Source organism: Heterodontus francisci, chromosome 39 (assembly GCF_036365525.1).
Source record: "Heterodontus francisci isolate sHetFra1 chromosome 39, sHetFra1.hap1, whole genome shotgun sequence".
Taxonomy (NCBI): Eukaryota; Metazoa; Chordata; class Chondrichthyes; order Heterodontiformes; family Heterodontidae; genus Heterodontus; species Heterodontus francisci.
The window spans coordinates 34,176,230-34,202,035 of NC_090409.1; the positions used below are offsets into that span (position 1 = coordinate 34,176,230).

The following is a 25,806-nucleotide window of genomic DNA, read 5'->3' on the forward strand; positions in this document are numbered from 1 at the left end:
CCACCGAGCCGCAAAAGATGGCGGCCCCCATACACGGCGTTTCCTCCGCGGAGCTGTCATTGTTCCATATGCGGCGGCTCATTAACATGGTCAGGGCAGTCGCCTTCCGATGACATGATAGGTGGGCGAACCATCCCTGGCAATGGCGTCAGGCGCCACTGTGCAGGTGCCAGAACCCATTTTTAAAGGGCTTCAAGCCCTTCAGTTACATTTAAATTTTGAAAGGCACAGGGTTGTTTCAAAATTGAACAAAAAATTTGTTCACACCTGAAATCCCCTCTCCTCCCATGAATAACCAATTGATTTTTTGACCTATTCCCCCAAAAAAGTGTTTTCACTCACGACCTGTCCCCCACAACTTCTTTCCGTTTGGTCCTAAACCCCTTCCCACCATTCCCGAAACCAATCGGAGTGGTTTTCACCACTCCATCACCCCGCCCACCATGAAATTTTCACTCCTACCCCCTCCCCCATCCCCACCAGTGTCTCGCCTTGAATCCCCAAACAGGGTTTGGAAGGTGCAGGAGTGCCAGCTAGCGGCACGAAGATCGCAACGGGACCAGAGGCAGAGGTGGGCTTGCAATTAAGTCAGGTATGTAAATTTATTTTACTATGTAAATCACGGTCCCGTCGTCAAGCGGCAATGTGATATCTACGTAATATCTCATACCCAATCCACTCTACACTTGCAGGAGCTTAGATTGCTGCTTCACATAAGCAATGAAATCTGTTGCTATTTCCTAAAACAGTACATTTCACTGAAATTATTCATACATACTTAGAATCAAGGTTATTTGTATTTGTGTTTCCACAGGCATTAACTTTATTGGTGACGAGAGCACTGTTGGTTTGTAACTTGCTGCAACAGAAGAACAACAAATTCCTGAAGATATTTCAAGATACATCTCTCATGTTCTGTTAAAATTCTTGTTGCCAACGTCACTTTCAAACTGCTAACTGCCTCCTCTTTTGGTCTTCCATTTATTGTGATGCATCTGTTAGTTTAGTTCCAAGCTCAATGCCCCTTGTTTCCAGTAAGAACTTTACCATTTCCCATCCCACTTGTCCCCCGTGGTATGGCACTACTTTTCATTTCATCAGGGATTCAGGCATGTGTGCTTGTGCACACAACTGGTTGAGCAATTCATAATCAGATCTCAATGGACCACTTCAAGCCACACTTTCCTGTGCCAAAATCACCCATAGCTCTGGGATCAATCTGGAGAACAATGATAAACCTCAGTTTCTGTTTGCCTCGCTCATCCATGTCCATCTTTTCTGCAACTCCATGTCTGAAGCTCACAAATCAGTTTTCCACCTTGTCAGATCAATGACACTGCCCTAGTCAATCACAAATGGAATCCTCTGTTACTTTGACCATCGTGCATTTCCCTCCTCATCCTCCTCAATCTTCCTGCAGCCTATAATGAGTGAGAATTCCAACCTCCTCCAACACCTCTCCTCTGTTGCCCAGCTCAGTGAGAGAGCTTTCACTGGATTTCACTCTGACCTATCAAAGTTTATGGTATTTCAGCTTCTAAATTAATCCCATGTATATGACCCAATTTTTATTTTGCTGTCCGTAAAATACTTAAAAAGTGAGATAATCAGTGCATTTTATTTCCTGATTTGCTGCCTATGAGAATTCTTTGATGTGATTGGCTGCTTAGCTTTCTTCATGACATTATTGTTGCCAGACTCCAGTGATACCCTTCAGGTGACACCAGAATGAAATTTTCATCAGGGACGGTAAAATCCATGCCACAGAGATTGCTGGATCCTTGTGGACAGCTTTCTTCAGGTCCAGCAGTGAGTGCCCTCACTTTGCCACTGACTGGGCGATTGGCTTTGGTAGAAATGCGGCACAGATTCACCAGAATGTTAAATTATAAGGAGGGATCACATAGTCTAGGCTTGTATTCCCTTGGGATTAGAGGTCTGAAGGGTAATTGAGGTTTTTGGGTTGTGAAAGGAATTTTGTCCACTGGTGGGAAGTCCAGGACAAGGAGTCATATCCTTAAAATCAGAGCCAGATAATTTAGGATAGAAGTTTGTTAACCCTGCTGCAAACAAGTGGAGACAGAAGTTTGGAGCTCTCACAAAATTATTTTTTATCTCAGCGAATAATTCCAAATCTGAGAGTGATAGATTTTTGTAAGTCAAATGTAGTAAAAGATATGGAATCATTCAGTTCATACAAATCAGTTGTGATCTCATTAAATGGTGGAAGAGGCTTGTTGGATGCAATGGCCGACTTCTGTTCCCACATTTCTCACCGTTCAGAAATTAATCCGATTTGTCTTTCTTCATTCCAAAGTTGATGGCCTCACATTTTCCCATATTGAAAATCATTGCTATAGTTGTGTTGACCCACTTAACCTGTATCTGTACATCTGTCTATTGGTTTTGAAAAGACTGCAGTCCTGCCACATCCAATCGTGAATGGTGGTGGACAATTAAACAATGAACAGGAGGAAGAGGCACTACAAATGTCTCCAACCTCAAGTCCAACCTCAATCAGTGCAAAGACAAGGCTGAAATATTTGCATCCATCTTCAGCCAGACGTGCCGAGTGAATAATCCATCTCGGCCTCCTCCTAAGGTCCCCAGATTCACAGAAGCCAGTCTTCAGCCAATCCGATTCACTCCATATGATATGAAGAAATGGCTGACGGCACTGGATACTGCAAAGGCTATGAGCCCTGACAACATTCCGGCAATAGTACTGAAGACTTGTGCTCCAGAGCTAGCTGCTCCCCTAGCCAAGCTGTCCCAGTAAAGCTACAACACAGGCATCTACCTAGCAAATTGAAAAATTGCCAAAGTATGTCCTGTGCACAAAATTCAGGACAAATCCAACCCGACCGATTACTGCCTTATCAGTCTACTCCCAATCATCAACAAACTGATGGAAGGGGTCGTTGTCAGTGCTATCAAATGGCACTTGCTCAGCAATAACCTGCTCGCTGACGCTCAGTTTGGGTTCTGCCAGGGCCGCTCAGTTCTTGACCTCACTATAGCCTTAGTCCAAACATGGACAGAAGAACTGAACTCCAGAGGTGAGGTGAGAGTGACTGACCTTGACATCAAGGCAGTATTTGACTGAGTACAGCATTAAGGAGTCCTAGCAAAACTGGAGTCAATGGAAATCAGGGGGAAAACTCTCCGCTAGTTGGAGTCATGCTAAGTGCAAAGGAAGATGGTTGTGGTTGTTGGAGGTTGATTCCAGGGCATCACTACAGGAGTTCCTCAGGATTCTGCCCTAGACCCAGCCATCTTCAGCTGCTTCATCAATGACCTTCCCTCCATCACAGTGCCAGAAGTGGGGATGTTTGCTGATGATTGCACAATTTTAGCACCATTTGCGACTCCTCATACTGAAACAACCCATGTCCAGATGCAGCAAAACCTGGACAACATCCAGGATTGGGTTGATAAGTGGCAAGTAACATTAACGTGACACAAGTGCCAGGCAATAATCATCTCAAACAAGAGCGAATCTAACTATCTTTCCTTGATTTTCAATGGTATTACTATCGCTGAATCCCCCACTATCAACATCCTGGGGATTACCATTGACCAGAAACTGAACTGGACCAGTCACAAAAATACTGTGGCTACAAGAGCAGGTCAGAGGCAGGGAATTCTGCAGCCAGTATCTCACCTCCTGTCTCCCCAGTACCTGTCCACCATCTACAAGGCACAAGTCAGGAGTGTGATGGAATCCTCCCCAGTTGCCTGGATGGGTGCATCTCCAACCACACTCAAGCAGCTTGACAGCATCTGGAACAAAGCAACCTGCATAATTGGCACTCCACCACCTTCAACATTGACTCCCTTCACCACCGATGCAGAATGGCAGCAGTGTGTACCATCTACAAGATGCATTGTAGCAATTCACCAAGGCTCCTTAGATAGCACCTTCCAAGATCTCTAACACCTAGAAGGACAAGGGTAGCAGATGCATGAGAACACCACCATCTGCAAGTTCCCCTCCAAGCCACACACTATCCTGACTCGGAACGATATCTCAGTCTCTTTACTGTTGCTGGGTCAAAATCCTGGAACTCCCTTCCTAACAGCACTGCTGGTGTACCTACCCCAAAGACTGTAGCAGTTCAAGAAGACAGCTCACCAACACCTTCTCAGGGGCAATTAGGAATGGGCAATAAATGCTGGCCTCGCCATGAACGAATATAAAAAAACACATTTGTTGGACAATTGGGACAAGCTGGAGCATGCCAAAGTTGGATGCATAGTAACAATGTATTGAATTAGAAGATATAAACACTTCTTTTTATACTTAATGCAGCGTGAGATTCAACGGAACCATCGGCTTTCAATGAGGCTTTAACAGTTTGTTTGTGTGTCAGTGGCTGAGAGAGTAAGCACTGAAGCACATTGTTCATACCCTCAGAAAAATACAAAAGTTGTTTTTGGGAAAGTAGAATTTCCGAAGAAAATTCCGTGTGGAAGAAAGAACTAAAAACTGAGAAAGCTAATTTGAAATTAAACATAAAAACATAAGAATTAGGAGCAGGTGTAGGCCATTCGGCTCCTCAACCCTGTTCCGCCATTCAATAAGATCAAGGCTGATCTTATTGTGGCCTCAACCCCACATTCCTGTCTGCTCCCATAACCCTTGACTCCCTTGTCCATCAAAAATCTATCTGAAAACAATAAACTGAAGGTTGGCTCCAGTGAGATTTGAACTCACAACCCCTGAGATCCCATTGTGTTTTAAAATACAAATGTTTTTAGCATACGATATTAAATTCGAATGCAATTTTAACCTTCCTGTGTCAATCAGCTGTGCTTCACTGAACTCAGCAATGTGTTCTTGATAAATGACCAGGGACCGCAACACAACCCAGCAGAGCAGTGGGTGGTGAGATATTTCCTTGAATGTATGAGATCAGGCAGATGAAATCATATAAAGCCCTGTATCATTGAAGGTTTCACAAATATCGACATAGAGGAAAAAAAATCAAACAGGCAATTGTACGTTTATACAAGTCAGGCCGCAGTTTGACAACTAAATGTGATTTTGCACATCCTCTTGTCAAGGAGACAATAGCCTTCGGGATTAAACAGTGTATATTCTGAAGGTGGTAATAGATCTCAAAAACTATGGTTATACCTGAACATTGCACCTTACCAAAGTTTTTCAAGAAAGGGTCCCATGGGCAACAAAATTAGTGTGGTTTTATGTCATGTGTGCTTCCTATGCACAAACAGGGCAACACTGACCTTTCAATTTATACAATCCTATTATTTGTTGTCATTTTGTGAATTACAAATGTGAAGGGCTCATTTTGGTTCCAAAGATTAAGACTATCTATTCCACTGCCTCTGTTGTTTCCACTCACTTCCCCTTGTCCACCAAACCAAACATTCCCGAGGCTTGATGTTTATTCTTGCCCTGAAGATTCTTTCTGATCTCCCCTGATGCCTTGTTGCAGGTCATCACATCCATGAGCCCCATCTCCTACTCACATTCCCTTCCTGCCCCTCTACCCCATTCTGGCTGTCAGTTTAACAATCACTCTGGTCAGGTATTCTACATTTCCAGACTGATATTAACATCTTCCAACAAGAAAACTATAATCACATTCCCCCAGTACTTGGAAACTAACACCCATATTGATATTCTCTTTCCTCACCAAAAGACCTTGAATATGGTTTTGCCTCCCACATCCATGCCTATTGTCCCCCAACTCCCTGCTTATGTCTCTTCAGTTAGGCATTCACTCCTATTGCAGCAATGAAACTGTCCTAAACACACTGTCTTTGACTGGTCATGGTGCATTACTCTTCCTGATCCTGCTGACCCCTCTGCACTCTTCAAAACGGTCATCAAAACGGTCATCCTCATTTGTCCAGTCCAGTGGGACTGCTGTTCCTTGATTTCACTCGTACCTATCCAATAGCAGAACTTCCAGGAATGGATTCACTTCTTTCCCATTCCCTCTGTTTCCTCGGAATTACCCCGCTGAATTATTTTTGGATGCTTTTTCTTCATCTATATACTATTCGCTAGCGACATCATTCTTGGATACAGGATCTGCTTGCATATATACACTCTAAAACACCCATCTGTACTTCTCCACCACCCTTTCAACTCTCCACTGCATCCGTGACACCAGACTGCTTGTTGAATACCTGGTCTTGGATGAGATGCAGCTTCTTCCAGTGAAGCAATAGGAAGATGAAAGTCATTGTCTTCAGCTCCCATGTAAGTTATGTGCTCTTTCCATCCCCTTTCCTGGCTATTGCTGCAAGACTATTTGTAACCAGATTTTCAGTTCACCTCCAAGTTCCACGTCCAACCCCAGATTCTCTCCACGATGGTCTCATGTCCTACATCCTCTGTAATTTCGGGTCTGACCGACATTAGCTCCCATTCCCCAACGCCTCCATTTCAAATTGTTCATTCTCCTGTTTAAATTCCTTCATGCCTTTCCTGTCTCTTTAATCACTCACATCCCTTCAATATCCCAGAACTATCCGCTCTTCTCACTCGGGCTATTTGTGTCTATCCCTCCCTCCTGTCACATTGATCAATCTGCCTGCAGTCACCTCGGCCCCAGACTCCAGAATTCCATCTCTAAACCACTCCACCTCCCTCCACCCTCCTCGCTCCACCTCCTGGTCTTTAAGACCATCCTAAAAACCTAACTCTTTGACCAAGGTACTGATCACTGCCGCTAATATGCGCTTCTCTGATTTGATGGCCATTTATCAATTGTATGTCTGAGATGTGCTGCTGTGTTTTTCTACATTAACCAATTTATAAAGGTATGAATTGTTGCCATTGTTTAATAAATGTCTCAAAAATGATGCAGTGTTTAATAGACTAAATGTGGAAAGGCTATGTTGGTGTTTGCGGATTTAATAAGCAAGGATCATCTCCTGGAAATTCTCAATGGAAAAGGATTGGTGTGGTGTGACAAAAGGACAAGTCTGTGGAATCGAAGGGTCTATTGTTGTGCTGTGATTTTTAATGGTCTATGTGCTTGGTGAAAGGTTGCAGAGAATATGTTGGAGTCCGGTACTGTTGTGGGCTCTGGATGGGTGAACTGGATTGAAAAATTGGTGATCAACTTGAAAGATTTTGTAAAACTGATGAGACTGTGGGTAAAGAGTTGGGCGAAGCAGCCAGGAAATTAAAGAAGGACTGAGATATTTGTGATAGGTGAAATTCAAGCCAGAGCACAGAAATATCTTGTTATTAATCGTGGATATGTAGAGTTACTTCCTTGTTTACATTGAAAATAGCTGAAGGATAACAGGAGCCAAATGTACAGGTAGTGGCATGGTAATGATCTTATTTTACTGGGATGGAATGGGATTTAGTTGAGACAAATAAATTGGAAAAAGATTACATCAGCAAAGTGGGACATATGTGTATAGGTGATATAAAGGAGCAGGTGATATAAATTCCTACCAGGGTGTGTGTCACTGACTGGTATTCCTTAGATGGCAGAGTTAGTGAAATATGAGTTATCTAACAAGGTGCATAATCAATATGCGGTACTAAAATGTGTAAAAAGTCCCTGTGGATAAATGTTTCCCTCTTATTTCTTTTCTCAAAGAAATCTTCAAGTCAGCTCCATGCATCAGCAGCACTAATCCAGTTTATTTCAGCAAGGTGACAACTGGCCCCATTTTCTCCGGCCTGTAGAATGACATTCGGGCAGAACATTTCCAAGTGTCCCGATCCTCCAAAGAGAAAACCACTAAAAAAGATTGGACAGACCAGATTAGAGGAGCCGAACGGTTCACCACAAACCACTACACAGTAACACATATAATTAGGATGTGCAAGGACTATAGCCTACATCTCTTAATGCAATAAATTCCACTTTCCATCTGTCTCTCTCCTCCTTTGTCTGTCTCTGTCTCCCTCTCCCTGTCTCCTTCGCCCTCTCTCGACCTCTGTCTCTTTGCGAATCCCTCTCTCTGTCCATTTTTCTCTCTCACACCCTGAATCATTCTCCCTGTCTAATGTCTGTCTGTCTGCCCTTCTGTGTCTCTCTCACACACACACGGAATCTGTCTCTGTCTCTATCCACCCCTTCTGTCTGTCCGGTATTCTGCTGAGAATGCTAAATTGAGCAGTTTGGAGAAGCAACACAAATCAACTGCCACCTCTTCCCTGTTGTTTGAAGTGTTTGAGCTATTGTGTGACCGGGTTTCAGGAACTTGTTCATCTCAGAGACAAGCTGTTCCTCTTTTCCTCCGCCCTCTTCCCTCTTTCCTGGCCCTGCGATTTCACAGTAGGACAGCTGTGCAAGTACCTCCACTACACCTGTCAAGTTCCCCTGGCCTGAGAAAATGCCTGAAACTCAGCTTTCAAACATCATGCTTTGGAAACAATGCTACAGGGTGACATAGGCATATTAAGTAGGTGAATAGTGCAGTCCTTTACTGAATGATGATCCCAGTAATTTAGATAATTGGGACTGACAGGGTATTTCTGTGGAAAGCTGGCAGAGCCTCGATGGGCCGAATGGCCTCCCTCAGTGCCGTATATGACTCTAATTGCCACAATTTGGAAATATTGATGCTGCATGTACTTCTGTAGCTGTAATGACTTTAAATAACAAAGGAATTACAAATCTAAATCCTCCGAGTGTAAAGTACTTAATTTACAAGGATGATACGAGAACGGAAAGGTTATAAATATCAGGCAAGGCTGAACAGGCCGGGGAACTCTTCTATGGAGAAGAGAAGACATAATGGCAGTCTACTAGAGATCCTGCAAATTGTGAAGGTGTTTGATGGGTAAACGTGGAGATGTTTCCACTTGTAGGAGAATCCAAATCCCACTGGCATACATATAGGACAGTCACAAATTAATCCATTCAGGAATTCAGGAAAATCCCTCTACACCCAGAGAGTGGTTATATTGTGGGACTTGCTGATACATGGAGTAGTTGAGACGAGTAGCATAGATACATTTTAGGAAAAATTAGACAAGTGTTTCAGGGAGGGTGGAACAGAAGGTTATGTTGTTAGGGTTAGAATAGGTGAAGAGGAGTTGGGAGGAATCTGGTGTGGACTAGTTGGGCCGAATGACCTGTTAAGTGATCTAATTCAATGTGTAACATTACACCTCTTCTGAAAACGTCTCCCAAATGTTGGTGAATAATTGTGTTTTAACCTCTTATCCATTTTTAACTTTTACTCCTCAGTGTTATTGTACAGGACAGCTCACTGGCCCTTCGTCCTCACCATTTGCCAGAAACAAGTTTTTCCCCCCATGTTTACTAATCAAAAGCTCATCTTTGTGTATATGTCTCCATCTGTGGTTTTCTACCCTTCAAATTACTGCTCATGTTTTTGCATTCTGTTCGAAAAAACATGAGGGGTGAAATTCGACCTCGATCTATTTTGGTTTGTTCCCATAGATAGAGAGAGAGGGGATAGAGAGAGGGGGGCCAGAGAGAGAGAGAGAGATGGGGACAGATAGAGGGGAGACAGAAAGAGAGGGGGGGCAGAGAGAGAGAGAGACGTGGCCAGAGAGAGAGAGGGGCCAGAGAGTTACACACTCTGCTGGTGTGTCATTAATTTTTACGATTGGTTTCTTTAAGTGCTCTGTTCTGCTTCTGTCTCATTCCTGTATTCTTCACTGTGGTTGGGTGCAGCTACAACGAGAGGCCTGCTCAGGTCGGGAAAAAAGAACCCGACCAAACCACAGCGGACCCGAGCCCGACCTGGCCTGAGTCCCTCCATTTTGCCCCGAGCCCGAACCCGACCAACCATCTGTTTACTTACCTTCCTGACACCCAACCTGCAAGAAGCTGTAGCACATGCGTGATGACATCATAATGACGTCACTTGCTCACTGCACAGACACAGATTCGTCCCGGACTTCCAGTTCGGGTAAGTATTTTAATTTCAATACTTGCCAACAGAGCACTTACCTTGTGTGTCCAGCCTGACCCGACCCGACTCGACTTGGACTCAGCCCGACCCGACCCAAGCCCTAAAACCATACCCCGAAGATGGGCCCGAACCCAACACATAGGACACAAAATTGGGTGGGAGGGTGAGTTGTGAGGAGGATGCAGAGAGGCTTCAGGGTGATTTGGACAAGTTGCGTGAGTGGCTAATGCATGGCAGATACAGTATAATGTGGATAATTGTGAGGTTATCCACTTTGGTAGCAAAAACAGGAAGGCAGATTATTATCTGAACCGTTATAAACTGAGAGAGGGGAATATGCAATGAGACGTGAGTGTTCTCGTACACCAGTCACTGAAGGTAAGGCAAATGGTATTTTTTTTTTAATTCATTCATGGGATGTGGGCATCACTGGCCAGGCCAGCATTCATTGCCATCCCTAACTGCCCTTGAGAAGGAGGTGGTGAGTTGCCTTCTTGAACCGCAGTCCATTTGGGGTAGGTATACCCTCTGTTAGGCAGGGAGTTCCAGGATTTTGACCCATGGACAATGAAGAAAGAGCGATATAGTTCCAAGTCAGGATGGTGTGTGACTTGGAGGGGAACTTGCAGGTGGTGAACATGCTGTCCTTCATAGCAAGAGGATTTGCGTACAGGAGCAGGGATGGCTTGCTGCAATTATACAGGGCCTTGGTGAGGCCACGCCTGGAATATTGTGTGCAGTTCTGGTCTCCTTATCTGAGGAAGGATGTTGTTGCTATAGAGGGAGTGCAGCGAAGGTTTACCAGACTTATTCCTGGGATGGCGGGACTGACGTATGAGGAGAGATTGGGTCAGTTAGGATTATATTCGCGAGAGTTCAGAAGAGTGAGGGGGGATCTCCTAGAAACCTATAAAATTCTAACAGGACTTGACAGGGTAGATGCAGGAAGGATGATCCCAATGGTGGGGGAGTCCAGAACCAGGGGTCATAGTCTAAGGATATGGGGTATACCTTTCAGGACTGAGATGAGGAGAAATTATTTCACCCAGAGAGTGGTGAGCCTGTGGAATTCGCTACCACAGAAGCAGTTGAGGCCAAAACAATTAATGATTTCAAGAAGGAGTTAGATATAGCTCTTGGGGCAAAAGGGAACAAAGGTTATGGGGAGAAAGCGGGAACAGGTGGCTGGGTTGGATGATCAGCCATGATCATAATGAATGGCGGAGCAGGTTCGAAGGACCGAATGGCCTACTCCTGCTCCTATTTTCTATATTTCTATATCGTCGGTTCCCGTCAGGTAGCAGGCCTCTAGCTCCAACAACACTCTAAATGTTCAACACCATCTAGGACAAAGCAGCCCACTTGATTGACACCCCCATCCACAAACATTCACTCCCTTCAGCACCGACGCACAGTGGCAGCAGTGTGTACCATCTACAAGATGCACTGCAGCAATGCACCAAGGCACCTTCGAAATCACCTTCCAAACCCACAACCTCCACCACAGAGAAGGACAAGGGCAGCAGTTTCACTGGAACACCACCACCTGCAAGTTCCCCTCCAAGCCACACTCCATCCTGACTTGGAACTATATCGCCGTTCCTTCAGTGTCGCTGGGTCAAAATCCTGGAACTCCCTTCTGAACAGCACTGTGGGTGTACCTACCTCACATGGACTGCAGCGGTTCAAGAAGGCAGCTCACCACCAACTTCTCAAGAGCACTTAGGGATGGGCAATAAATGCTGGTCTAGTCAGTGACGCCCATATCCCACGAATAAAAAAAAAACTGTGCGCTTAGTGTGGTACAGAAATACAAATCAATGGCTGTAGGCTGAATTTAAGATGTAAATGCAGGGAAAATGTAGCCCTCAGTGGCAAAGTTCCAACCCATTTATGTTTAACTCACCTCCTCACTGCTCTTCCATTGCTAACCTATTCAACTCATTCCCTCCTCCATCGACCACTCTCTCAATCCTATCACTGTCTCTGCTCCTTGCTTTTTGAATGCTGAGTCATCCTTCATGTTCCAGTTTCATTCACTTTACTTTCATATCTCCATTCACTCCCCAACTCCCACTTGCTTTCCCAAAAGTGGAAGGGGTGAAGCCAGGCTCCTCACTTTTGACCTGTTTCTCTCCTCAACACACCCTCAGGTCCCTTCCTATCCACACCCTCAAGTCTCTTACTATCTGTATCCCCAAAAAGGGTTTTATTTGCTATCCAAACTGAAATTTAAAAAGAAATCAAATTGGAATCAGGCAATACACTCTATCTGTCTTTCTCTCCTCTCTGTATCATGTAGCTGTTCAGTCAATGAACACAGATGACATAACTTTCTGCCTTCAAAATGATTTTTTGGAAAATCGTGGCAAAAATGTTCTCTCAAACACTAATTATCCATGCAAAACATTTTCTTTGGGACACAATGTGAGAGCTCCACAGTTCTGGAATCAGTACTCATTCTTTCCTTGTCGCACACACAAATGTCTTTTTATTTATAACACCCTTGACATGAGAAAAGAATATCTTCGCAAACTTCTTCAGATTTCTCCTGCAGCTTTTCTTCAAATAAGTTAACCATAAACTGTTAGAGGATTAGGAAACATGTTCCATCAGTTTAGCTGATTGAACAATGTAAATGAATCCTGGAAAATTAGATATCAGAGAGTGCATAATCCAAGTTCAGCTGCCAAGATCATTGGAGAAAAATATAAGGCCAAGCTGTGCATTTGGAAGATGCTGAGAAATTTTGAGAAAAAACTTGAATGAATTGGCAAAAAACACTCAATGGATCAATTCAATCAAGTTATCTTAAAATATTCCTTTTTTAAAATATTAAATCCTGGACAATCAAAATGTCCCTTTCTGAGGAGGAATAGCTGATTAAAATTTTCAAACCTTTCTTCCAGATGCAGACTGAGCAGATTGTGTGTAAAAGCCACCCAGTGGTCAGATTGTTCAGTAAGAGGGTGTCAAATTTACATCGGTAATTTCTGTTCTGAATGTGACCAGGGGAATTTATAATGGTAATCAAATGGACACAAAAGTACAGCAAAAAGAGTAACGAAAGGGAGAGCATTTTTTTTGGGAAACAGAGCGCAAGCAAAAGTAAGATTTATTTTCTGATAAGAAATCCATATCAAATTATTTGATAAAATGTAGGACAGAATGTAAGTATAACATTAAAACAGAAGTTGAATTGTCTGTGTGACTGCCTTTGTCCACTTCTCCCTGTCCTCTAACATTGCCTCACCTGAACACTGCATTCCCGATGTTTCATGCCATGGGTGATCAGCTGGTTATATGTTAGGTGGAAAATTTAGATCAAAGATTCTATTGCAGTTTCCTGATATCCTTTGACTTTAAAATTTGACAATCTACCAAGAATTAACCACTCCCTAAACTTTGGTGGATTTTTAATGGTCTTGTGAAGGAATGTTCACTGTTGGTATGAACTTAGTCACTCCATTCGGCTTTTTAAAAATTCATTCATGGGATGTGGGCGTCACTGGCCAGACCAGCATTTATTGCCCATCCCTAATTGCCCTTGAGAAGGTGGTGGTGAGCTGCCTTCCTGCACTGCTGCAGTCCATTTGGGGTAGGTATACCCACACTGCTGTTAGAAAGGTAGTTCCAGGATTTTGACCCAGCAACAGTGAAGGAATGGCGATATAGTTCCAAGTCAGGATGGTGTGTGACTTGGAGGAGAACTTGCAGGTGGTGGCGTTCCCGTGTATTTGCTGCCCTTGTCCTTTAGTTGGTAGAGGTCGCAGGTTTGGAAGGTGCTGTCTAAGGAGCCTTGGCTGGGATCATGGAAAGAGCGATCCGATTATTCTTTCATTATAATCCTGGATTTTCTTCCCTGTTCAAGTACTGATTCAATTCCCTTTTGCAACTTACTACTGGATCTACTTTTTTACCGAAAATATGGTTTATGCATAAAATTTGTGGAAAAAGTACATTACAAAACAATTCATTGTCGACATTTCAGAAAGTGCAAAAAAGATCAGTTTATTTTGATACAGAATGTGGGGTACTTCATAAATCTTGCCACTCCATTTTCTGTACAATGACATTTACATTACATACCAAAAACATTTTCTGGTGCATACAGGGGTTTAACTTGGGGTGAAACCCCTCCTTATACTATGGTGGGAGGACCTTACATTGTGGTCTTTCCCCATTGAGTCTTTGCAGCGGCTGCCCCAAGCTTTAGTTCATTCCTCAGCACATAGTCCTGGACCTCAAAAAGTGCCCATTTGCAACACTCGGTTGTTGACAACTCTTTGCACTGAAAAACCAGCAAGTTTCGGGAAGACCAAAGAGCGTCTTTCACTGAGTTACAGGACCTCTAGCAGCAATTGATTTTCTATCTCAGTGTGCGACCCTGGGAATAGCCCGGAGACCACAGAGTCCTAAGTTAAGGAGCTACTTGGGATGAACCTTGACGAAAAGCACTGCATCTCTTTCCAGACCTATTTGCAAAGGTACATTTCAGAAGGAGGTGGCCGACAGTCTCTTCCTCACCACAGCCACTTCGAGGACAGTGTGCAGAGGCGGTGAGAGTTCGGGCATGCAGGAAGGATCTGACAGGGAGGGATCTTCTCACTACCAGCCAAGCTATGTCTTGGTGCTTGTTTGATATGTGTTTGATCACCTGCTCGGGGAAGCATCCGACAGGATCCACCATCTCGTTTTCCTGCAGGGCCTTGAGGATGTTAAGTGCCAACCAGTGTCTGATGGACTTGTGGTCAAACGTGCTTTTCTGCACAAAACCTTCCACAAGGGACAGGGGGTAAGGCAATGGTCCAACTGAATGGAACATTCCACAGTAACGTGGCCAGACCCATCCTTCACAACAGCAGGAACAGACCAAACTTCAGCACATAGTGACAGTTGGTGTTTGTACCAAGGATCTACTCAAAGCTTGATGCAACCACAAAGTTAGCCGTCAGGATGAGGACAACATTGGGTATATCTATAAGTTTGGACATCGTGTCCCTGCAGACACGGTCCACTTTCAATCTCCAGATTAAGCGGAAAGTAGCTCGAGTGACCGCCACAGTGCAGGAGTGGGGTATGGGCCAGACCTGCGACATGTACAGTAACAATGTGAGTGCCTCGTATCTAATGACAAGATTCTTACCTGCAATGCAGAGAGAACGCTGCTCCTACATGCCCAGTTTCTGTTTCACCATGGCTACACGCACCTTCCAGTTTTTCACGCACACGCCTGCACCTCTAAACTACATCCCTTGCACCTTCAGGAAGTCTGACCTGACGGTGAAGGGCACAGAGGATGAGGCGGCCCAGTTCCCAAAGAACATGGCTTCGCATTTGCCATTATTTACTTTCGCTCCCAAGGCCAGTTCGAACTGGTCGTAGATGCTCATCAGACTGTGAACTGACAGTGGATCCGAGCAGAAGACGGTGACATCATCCATGTACAGAGAGGCTTTGACCTGAGTGTCTCTGCTGCCTGGGATTATCACCCCTCTTATGGATATAAGTCCATCTCACCCTTTCAGGTATAAAAACAAGAAATGCTGGAACCACTCAGCAGGTCTGGCAGCATCTGTGGAAAGAGAAGCAGAGTTAACGTTTCGGGTCAGTGACCCTTCATCGGAACCCTTTCAGGTGCTGCATTCCAGGTGACAAAAGAGGAACAAAGCTTTGATTCCTGAGCAAACAATTTCTCTGAATATATAACAGCTCGGATTCTGTGGAATGAGTTTCCAGTCAGGTGAACAGCACTCGGTCCAATCAGCATTGACACTTCACTAAATGACTCAACTGATGTGTTCTGTAAACCAGGAAGAGCGGGTCAGTCACTGAGTGTAACAGGGAGTGGGACTGTTCTCTCAAGATGGTGAGACTGTCACTTACTGCGGTAGCTGTTTGCTTATTGATATCTGTGGGTAAGGATCACTGTCTCGTCTCATTTCTTTTCGTGATTAGAGAAACAAGACAGCAAAGGGATTGTCAGAGAAAATCAGATTGAGATACAAGAAATGACGTTATTATCACTTTAGAAAAGGAGATATTGTGTCGAGTTTGACTGTTTCTCTTTACTTCCTTCATGTGATTTTCTTTCCTCAGCTGTATCCCAGGATTTTACCATCCTGATAGAAAACAGTCGGATTAATGTGACCGTCGGAGGCGATGCATTATTTTCAGTGAAGCCGTCAGCTGCGGTGAAGAATGGGAACTGGATGTTCGGAGTGAAAAGTATCGGTGCGTGGATCGGTACAGGTGTTTCTCTCAGTAATGAATACGAATCCCGGGCTGAGATATTCCCCACTAACGGGTCACTCCTGCTGAAATCAGTGACAGATTCGGACAGTGGAGAATACACTGTGACCATGGTTCCAAATACCGGTAGTCAAACAACAGCAAGCATCACTCTGCGTGTTCTTGGTAAGTGAGAGTTTTTCTGAGGAGAGGGTTATTGATAAAGTTTTCATTGTGACTGCAGACACGGTGCCTGGGAACTGAAACACCGCCTCCGTCCCACCCCTATCGTAGCCGCACATGGACACCCGATGTCTGCGGTCTCACTCACTTTTCCTCCCTGTTACCAGTCGTTGCTGTTGAAGTTTGCTGATTCTCTGCAGAAGGCCAGCAGATCGGATCGGGGAGAGGGCGGTGCATTGACGTGGGGGAGAGGAGAATAACATCAACTTGTATTTATATAGATAGTGCTTTGAAATCATAATGTGTGACAAAGCATTTCACAGGAGGGATTATCAAAATTCAACACCGAGTTACATCAGGAGCTGTTAGGACAGAAGAGGGAAAGATGGTCAAAGTGCAGGGTTTTAAGGAGTCTCTGGAATTGGGAGAAAGAGAGGTGGAGAGGTTTAGGGAGGGAATTCCAGAGCTTAGGGCCCAGGCAGCTGAAGGTACAGCCACCAATGGTGGAGTGATTAAAATCAAAGATATTGAAGAGGTCAGAATTGGTGGAACACAGAGATCTGAGGATTGTAGAACTGGAGGAGGTGACAGAGACTGGGAGGGGTCAGTCCATGGAGGGATTTGAACACCAGGATGAGAATTTTAAAATTGAGACATTATCCAGAAGCCAGTGTAGGTTGGTGAGGCAGAGGGTGAGAGTTCTGCTGAAAGGTCACAGCCCTGAAACGCTAACTCTGCTTCTCTGTGCACAGCTGCTGCCTGATCTGCTGAGTATTTCCAGCACTTTCTGTTTTTATTCCTTGTGCAAGAGTGATCGTCGTTTCACAAGGATTTGATTAATAATGGAAAAGAGCAAGGAACCATCTAAAGCAGAACTTCTAAACTGATAGAGAGCTACCTTCGATATGATGTGAGGGGATGGAACCAGAGTAAAATGGAACCAAAGATTGACAGGAAAAGCTGTAAAGGAACCAAAAGGGCTCCTTGGATGAAGAGAGAAATAGAAAATATGATAAAAACAAAAAAAATGGTTGTATGATGCATGTCGGTTGAAGTCTTCAAGCGAGAACCAGACCAAATATAATAATTTCAGAGGGGAAGTGAAGAGGAAAATAAGACTGGCAAAGAGAGAATATGAGAATGGAATAGCAGTTAACATAAAAAGAAACCATCCACTCAGAAGTGGGCTGGAGCAGTGATGATGTGCAGTGGCCTCAGTAACACAGGCAACCCCCTGATGCAGAGGGACACAGAGGTGCTGCAGGAGAGACATGAAGGCACAACCTGAAACATAGGGTGAACAACCAAAGGTTCAGCTTCATGAACATGTCTGAGCACCAATGCTGCCGATGGATACACCTACTGAAACAGGTGGTTGCTGATCTGTGCACACTCCAGGAGGAAAACCTTTAGGTGGACATCCACAACCAGTAGATGTCAAGGTTTCAGTGGTCTTGAATACTCCAGCATCTGGCTTGTTTCAGGGGTCAACAGCAGACCTCCATGGGATATCGCAAGTGTCTGCCCATAGCAGCATCTCTCAGGTGATGGATATCCTGTATGAGGAGGCATTGAACATCATCGTATTCACCACAGAGGTGGCCAGTCAGGCACAGAGGGATGTGACAGGATTCACTCGGATGTAGGGCATGATCGACTGCACCCATGTGACCATGAAGGCCCCAGCGGAGCAGCCCAGTGCTTTCACCAAAAGGTAGAGATTCCATTCCTTCAAAGTGCAGCTGGTGTTTGCTCATTGCAGGTATTTCCTGCAGGTGTGCACCAGGTTTCCTGGCAGCTTCCATGATTCATTCATCCTGAGGCAGTTGCAGATGCCACAGCTGTTCATTCCACCAGACAGTCTCTGCGGAGGGCTCCTGGCTGATGAGGATATCCATTGAAGAGATGGCTGCTGACACCTGTGTGCAACTCCACAATGGAGGCCCCGGAACAATACAACCACTGCCAGAACAAAAAGGGCCACCATTGATCAGGCCATTGTCTTCCTTAAGATGTGGTTCTGATGCCTTTACCGTTTGAGGGTTCCGACGACAAGCGGAAAAGGTGAGGGGAGCCTAGTCTCAGCCCTTTGGAGCCCCCCAATGGCGCAATTCAACGACACTGCTTGACACCATGGTCCCTGTTCCTTTGAGGACGGGGATCCTGCCTCCAGAGCTGCTGGAAATCAGAGGGCCAGCAGCTCAGTAGTATCGGCAGTGTCACTGGGAGTGGAATCAGGCCTAATGCTGGAGTCCTGGACCCAAGGTAACTGTGAAGGGGTTGCTGGCACAGATCCAGCAGTCCTTTTACATTTCTGGATTGAATTTTGCAAATGTTTAAAATGTTACTGACAGATGGGAAAAATCTAAATCTGACCAGGAAACACTATTTAAAAATAATGAAACTAATGCAAAATTACTATTCATGTGGTGACTTTTAAATATGTTGCCAAACAGTAATCGTAGTTGTGTAATGTTTGAGAACAATTTAATATCAAACATTTAAAATGCTGCCAAGTATGAACCATGACCAGCATTTGCTGAAAATAGTTTGTTTCCATAACTATTTGCTTCATCTTGATACAGATAGGAATAACTAGTAGCAGGTAGAATAAGTAGCAGAGTTGCTTCACTGGGATTTAGTAGAACTTAGTTCTATGGTGATTGACTGCATGCTAGTTTTGTGGTCTTCTGCTTTTAAAGAAAGTAATTTTACATGGAACTGGTTAGCTTACATTCTGTATCGTTACTATGGCATTGCACTGGAGAAGCATTTGAATCATTGCCAATTCATGATGAATATAATGTGTATTAAATACAAATGATTTCACATTCTGTTATATTAAGTTATATCCATGTATCATGATTAAAATATACAATTCCGGTATCAAAAGATGATGCCTCGCTATTTTCGTTGGAAACTACTAACTGAATCCTGCTTGTTCTCCATTATATTACATACAATTAACAATCTGCTGTGTTTTGACAGAACCTGTTTCTAAGTCCTCTATCTCATCCAATGACACAAACCCAGTAGAATACAATAACACAGGGGCTCTAATATGCCATGCATCCGGGATGTATCAGTGGCTTAAGACCAATAAGCCAATTAACCCCAGCAATAGGATCGGTCTGAGTACTGATAGCAGCACCTTGATTATATCACAGGTGTTGACATCTGATGAAGATTCCCATTTCCCAAAATATATTTATTCATAAATACATGACATAACATTTCAAAATGGACATTACATAACGTGCAATACAGATCAGCTTTTTTCAATAGAGTATAGGAGGTGCCTCACTACATTTGCCATTTCACTTTATATTTACAATATACATTTGCATTACATGTCAAAATATTCTCTGTGCATCCAGCCCGAGGGGTTTTACACAGTTCCCAGCCCCTTGGTGTACTATGGCGGGAGGGCCTTACACAGTGGCCTATCCCCATAATATGATAGAGTTTTACTTTAAGTTTGAAAGTGATGTAGTTCAATCCAAAACTAGGGTCTTAAATCTAAACAAAGGAAACTATGAAGGTATGAGGGACAAGTTAGCTGTGGTAGATAGGGAAACTACATTAGAAGGTATGACAGTAGGCAGGCAATTGCTAGCATTTAAAGAATTAATACATGGTTTGCAATACATTTACATTCCTTTGAGGCATAAACACCGAGCAGGAAAGATGATCCAACCATGGCTAACAAGAGACGTTAAAGATTGTATGACAGCAAAGGAAAAGGCTTATAAAGTTGTCAAAAAGTAGTAAGCCTGAGCAATGGGAGCATTTTAGAATTCAGTAAAGGAGGACCAAGGAACTGATAAAGAGAAAATAGAATATGAAAATAAACTAGCAAGAAGTATAAAAACAGACTGTAAAAGCTTCTATAGGTATGTAAAAAGGAAAAGATTTGCAAAGACAAATGTGGGTCCATTACAGGCAGAGATAGTAGAATTTATAATGGGGCATAAGGAAATGGCAGAGCAATTAAAAAATACTTTGTGTCTGTCTTCATAGAAGATACAAAAAACCTTCCAGAAATACTAAAGAACCAAGGGACGAGCAAGAATGAGGAACTGAAAGAAATTAATATTTGTAAAAAAGTAGTACGTGAGAAATTGATGGGACTGAAAGTTGATAAATACTCTGGACCTGATTATCTACATACCAGAGTGTTGAAAGAGGTGGATGTAGAGATAGTGGATGCATTGGTGATCATCTTCCAATATTCTATAGATTCTGGAGCGCTTCCTGAAGATTGTAAGGTAGCAAATGTAACCCCACTATTTAAGAAAGGAGGGAGAGAGAAAACAGGGAACTGCAGACCTGTTAGCCTGACATCAGCAGTAGAGAAAATGCTAGAATTTATTATAAAGGATGTGATAAATGGACACTTGGAAAATAATGGTAGAATTAGGCAGAGTCAACTTGGATTTATGAAAGGGAAATCATGTTTGACAACCTATTGGAGTTTTTTGAGGATGTAAGTAGCAGAATAGATAAGGGGGAACCAATGGATATGATGTATTTGGATTTTCAGGAAGCTTTTGATAAGGTCCCACACAAGAGGATAGTAAGCAAAATTAGAGCACATGGGATTTGGGGTGATATACTGGCATGGATTGTGAATTGGTTAACCGACAGAAAACAGAGGGTAGGAATAAACGGGTCATTTTCAGGGTTGCAGGCTGTGACTAGTGGGGTACCGCAAGGATCAATACTTGGGCCCCAGCAAATCACAGTCTCTATCAATGATTTGAATGTGGGGACCAATTATAATATTTCCAAGTTTGCTGATAACACAAAACTAGTGGGAACGTGGGTTCTGTTGAGGGTGCAAATAGGCTTCAAGGGGATTTAGACAGTCCAAGTGCGTGGGCGAACATGACAGATGGAATATAATATGGAAAAGTGTGAAGTTATCCACTTTAGGTAGGAAAAACAGAAATGCAGAGTATTTCTTAAATGGTGAGAGTTTGGGAAGTATTGATGCTCAAAGGGACCTGGGTGTCATTGTTCATAAGTCACTGAAAGCTAACATGCAGGTGCAGCAAGTAATTGGGAAAGCAAATGGTATGTTGGCCTTTATTGTAAGAGGATTTGAGTACAAAAGTAAAGAAGAATTGCTGCAGTTGTATAGAGCCTTGGTGAGACCGCACCGGGCGTAATGTGTACAGTTGCTGCAGTTCATCTTGTAGATGGTACACACTGCGGCCACACTGTGTGTTGGAGGTGGAGGGAGTGAATGTTGAAGGTGATGGATGGGGTGCCAATCAAGCAGGCTGCTTTGTCTTGGATGGTGCCGAGCTTCTTGAGTGTTGTTGGAGCTGCACTTATTAGGCAAGTGGAGAATATTCTATCACCCTCCTGGCTTGTGCCTTGTAGATGGTGGACAGGCTCTGGTGAGTCAGGGGCGAGTTACTCACCACAGACTGAAGTCCCTGGATACTACAAAGGCTATGGGCCCTGACAGCATTCCAGCAATAGATCTGAAGCTCTGTGCTCCAGAACTTGCTGCATTCCTAGCCAAGCTGTTTCAGTTCAGCTACAACACGACATCTACCTGGCAATGTGGACACTTACCCAGGTATGTCCTGCAGGCAAAAAGCAGGACAAATCCAACCCGACCTATTACCAACCCATTACTCTACTCTCTCATCAGTAAAGTGATGGAAGGTGTTGTCAACAGTACTGTCAAGCGGCACTTGCTTAGCAATATCCTGCTCAGTGACGCTCAGTTTGTGTTCTGCCAGGGCCACTCAGCTTCTGACCTCATTACAACCTTGGTTCAAACATGGACAAAAGAGATGAACTTAGAGGTGAGGTGGGGTGTCTGCCCTTGACATCAAGGCAGCATTTGACCAAGTATGGCATTGAGGAGCCCTAGCAGAACTGGAGACAATGGGAATCAGGAGGAAATCTCTCCGACTGGTTGGAGTCGTACTTAGCACAAAGGAAGATGGTTGTGGTTGTTGGAGGTCAATCAGCTCAGCTCCAGGACATCACTGCAGGAGTTCCTCAGGGTAGTGTCTGAGGCCCAACCATCTTCAGCTGCTTAATCAATGACCTTCCTTCAATCATAAGGTCAGAAGTGAGGATGTACGCCAATGATTGCACAATGTTCAGCACCATTCATGGCTCCTCAGATACTGAAGCAGTCCATGTAGAACTGCAACAAGACCTGAACAATATCTAGGCTTGGGCTGATAAGTGGCAAGTAGCATTCGCGCCACACAAATGCCAGGCAATGACCATCTCCAACAAGAGAGAATGTAACCATCTCCCCTTGACATTCAGTGGCATTATGATCGCTGAATGTCCCACTATCAACATCCTAGGCATTACCATTGACCAGAAATTGAACTGGAGTAGCCATATAAATACCGTGACTACAAGAGCAGGTCAGAGGTTAGGAACTCTGTGGCAAGTAACTCACCTCCTGACTCTGCAAAGCGCAGGTCAGGAGTGTGATGAATAATCTCCACTTACCTGGATGGGTGCAGTTCCAACAACACTCAAGAAGCTCAACACCATCCAGGATAAAGCAGCCCGCCTCACTGGCACCCCATCTACAAACATTCACTCCCTCCACCACCAACGCACAGTGGCAGCAGTGTGTATCATCGACAAGATGCACTGCAGCAACATCCAAAGGGTCCTTAGACAGCACCTTCCAAACCCACAACCTCTACCACCTGGAATGACAAGGGCAGCAGATACATGTGAACACCAACGCCTGCAAGTTCCTCTCCAAGCCACACACCACCCTGACTTGGAACTATATCGCCGTTCAATCACTGTTCTGGGTCAAAATCCTGGAACTCCCTTCCTAACAGCACTGTGGGTGTACCTACCCCACATGGACAGCAGCAGTTCACGAAGGCAGCTCACCGTCACCTTCTCACGGGCAATTAGGGATGGGCAATAAATGCTGGCCTAGCCAGCGACACCCACATCCCAGGAACAAATAATCATTAAAAAAATTCTCTGCCTCTGACCTCCTCTTGTAACCACAATATTTATATTGCCGGTCCAGTTTAGTTTTGGTCAATGGTAACCCCCCAGGTTATTGATAGTGGGGATTCAGCGATGGTAATGCTGTTGAATGTCAAGGGGAGATGGTTGGATTCTCTCTTGCTGGGGATGGTCATTGCCTCCAACAAGAGAGAATCCCACCATCTCCCCATGACACTTGGTTTTTACGTACTGTGGGTCTATGCACAGCTTGATGCACCAACAGGCAAATGTGGATGAGGGAGACATCACGTACGTTTTTCCCTCTTTTATATAGAAGTTTGAACATCATGTTCCAGTAGACACAGTCATTTTCAATCTCCAGATAAAGTGGAAGAATTCTCGTGTGACTCCCACGGTGCAAGAGTTGGGTATGGGCCAGACCTGGGCCATTGACAGCAACAGAGAGTGCCTCACACCTGATGACCAGGTTCTTACCCACAGTGGAGAGGGAACAAAGCTCCCACATGCCCATTTTCTGTTCCACCATGGCTATACGCTCCTTCCAGTTTTTCGGACATGCCGCAACCTTTCCGAACCATGTTCAGGTCACTTGACCTGACAGTAAAGGGGGCAAAGGACCAGTTACCAAAGAACATGGCCTCATACTTGTGATTTACTTTGTCTCCCGAGGCCAGTTCCAACTCATCAGCCTGTGAACTGACAGCGATTACGAACAGAAGATGACGGCGTCGTCCATATACAGGGAGGCTTTGACCTGAATGCTATGATTGTCACCCCTCTTGTGTCCGCATCCTTTCTGCTAGTAAAGGTTTAATACAGCAAACAAACAAGACAGGGGAGAGAGGACAACCCTACCTGACTGCAAGTTTAATCGGAAAACTTTGATTGCCACCCATTTATTGAAACTGTGCTACTGATGTTTGTGTAGAACAGTTGGATCCAATTACAGATTCCCTCCCCAAACCCAATTTTGGTGAGCACGTCCATCATGTCGGTGTGCGATATCCTGTCAAAGGCCTTCTCCTGGTCCAAGCTGATGAGGCAGGTGTCCACCCACTATTCCATACCTAGGTGATTGTATCCCTGAGTAGCACAAGATGTTGAGATCTGATGACAGTTCACATGCCATGGGTACAACATCATTCTTTCTCCCTATCTCTGTAGACCCCTCCAGCCCTATAAGCCTTAGAGTTGTCTGCATTCTTCTGATTCTGGGGTTTTGACGTCCCCTATTTTAATTGCTCCACAGTTGGCAGTTGTTCTTTCAGCTGCCTTGGTCCCAGGCTCTGGAATTTCCTCCTTACACCTCTTCAGCTCCCTACCTTTCTTCTCTTTTAACATGCTCCTTATAACATACCTATTTGATCAGTACAAATTTATGTACTGTTATTGCATACAGTAATTACTGCCAGCTGAAAACATTAACAGTATGACGTGGTGAAAGAACAAGGCAGCCATTTGTTCTGGGCGTTCTCATGAACAGGTATTTCATCTGTAGCTTATTCTGCGGCTGGTCTGATATTCAGTTCTATTGAAGTCAATGGAACTGAGTATTGGACAGGGCGTATAATGAGCGAGTGACATGTTCACCACCCACCCCCCTTCCCCAGCTCCGATTTGCACTGCGTGCTAAGATTATTTTCTTTTCCAACAACTTTAATTGACTGAACAATATTAATACTAACAAAATAATATGTTGTTCGATTTTCATCAAAAGAATTGTTTAGTTGTTGAAAAATGGTACTTTAAAAAGCACCATAAATTCATTAGCATTTGGTAATAACTAAAACATAAAGAAATGGTGTAAGTTTTCCTCAGTATTAGTTAGCTCAGTGTTTACTTCAACATTATCATTGCACACATCACATTGTCAGAATTTTCATTCTGTAAACTTTTACTTCTCGATGTGCTGGCATTGGACTACTGAATGTGGCAACATCTGCTTCATTAATATTCAAATCCAGATTTGGTTCCTTATTTGAAATCTATTTTTGTCAAGACGTTTTCAAACCTGTAGGTTTGTTCTTGATTTTTTTTCCCTGTTTCTTTCCTGATTGACAATTTATTTTATAGTATTCAGCTGCAGCAGCTATCAGGCTATGATGCTGGCTTGTCCAATTCTCAAGTAGTTAAAGGAACTGTTTAACTTGAAAACAGAAGGGAGAAATCACATTAATCAGCAGTATGGTCAGCAAAGGAGAAGGAAGAGTCAGTGTCAGAAGGAGCATGTGAAAAGAGGAGAGAGGTAGGGAGCTGAAGAGGTGTAAGGAGGAAGTTCCAGAGCCTCGGGCCAAGGCAGCTGAAAGAACATCTGCCAACTGTGGAGCAATTAAAATAGGAGATCCCAGTTCATCACTTCAATGAAGCAAGTTTAATTTAACATGAGTTTATTTACCTGGAGAAGTATACTTGAAATAATTTGACCTTTTAGAGACAGAACTTGTAAGAAAAATGGTACTCACTGACAGGCAGTGATATTTATCAGTTTATGTTGCATCTGCTTATTTACAAAATAATCTT

At 43.9% G+C, this 25,806-nt stretch overlaps 2 protein-coding genes across 3 annotated transcripts in view; one reads left to right on the forward strand and one right to left on the reverse strand.

Annotated features, from left to right (window-relative positions):
• The window catches only part of LOC137352710 (carcinoembryonic antigen-related cell adhesion molecule 5-like), a 721,824-nt gene that overhangs the window by 271,414 nt on the left and 424,604 nt on the right, over positions 1-25,806 (reverse strand). The gene's annotated exons all lie outside the window — the stretch shown is intronic.
• Positions 1-25,806, forward strand: part of LOC137352906 (uncharacterized) — a 227,969-nt gene that overhangs the window by 80,885 nt on the left and 121,278 nt on the right. Inside the window, exon 4 of the mRNA XM_068018751.1 lies at positions 15,991-16,308. Coding sequence (XP_067874852.1) covers positions 15,991-16,308 — 318 coding nt within the window. The remainder of the gene's footprint in view (positions 1-15,990; positions 16,309-25,806) is intronic.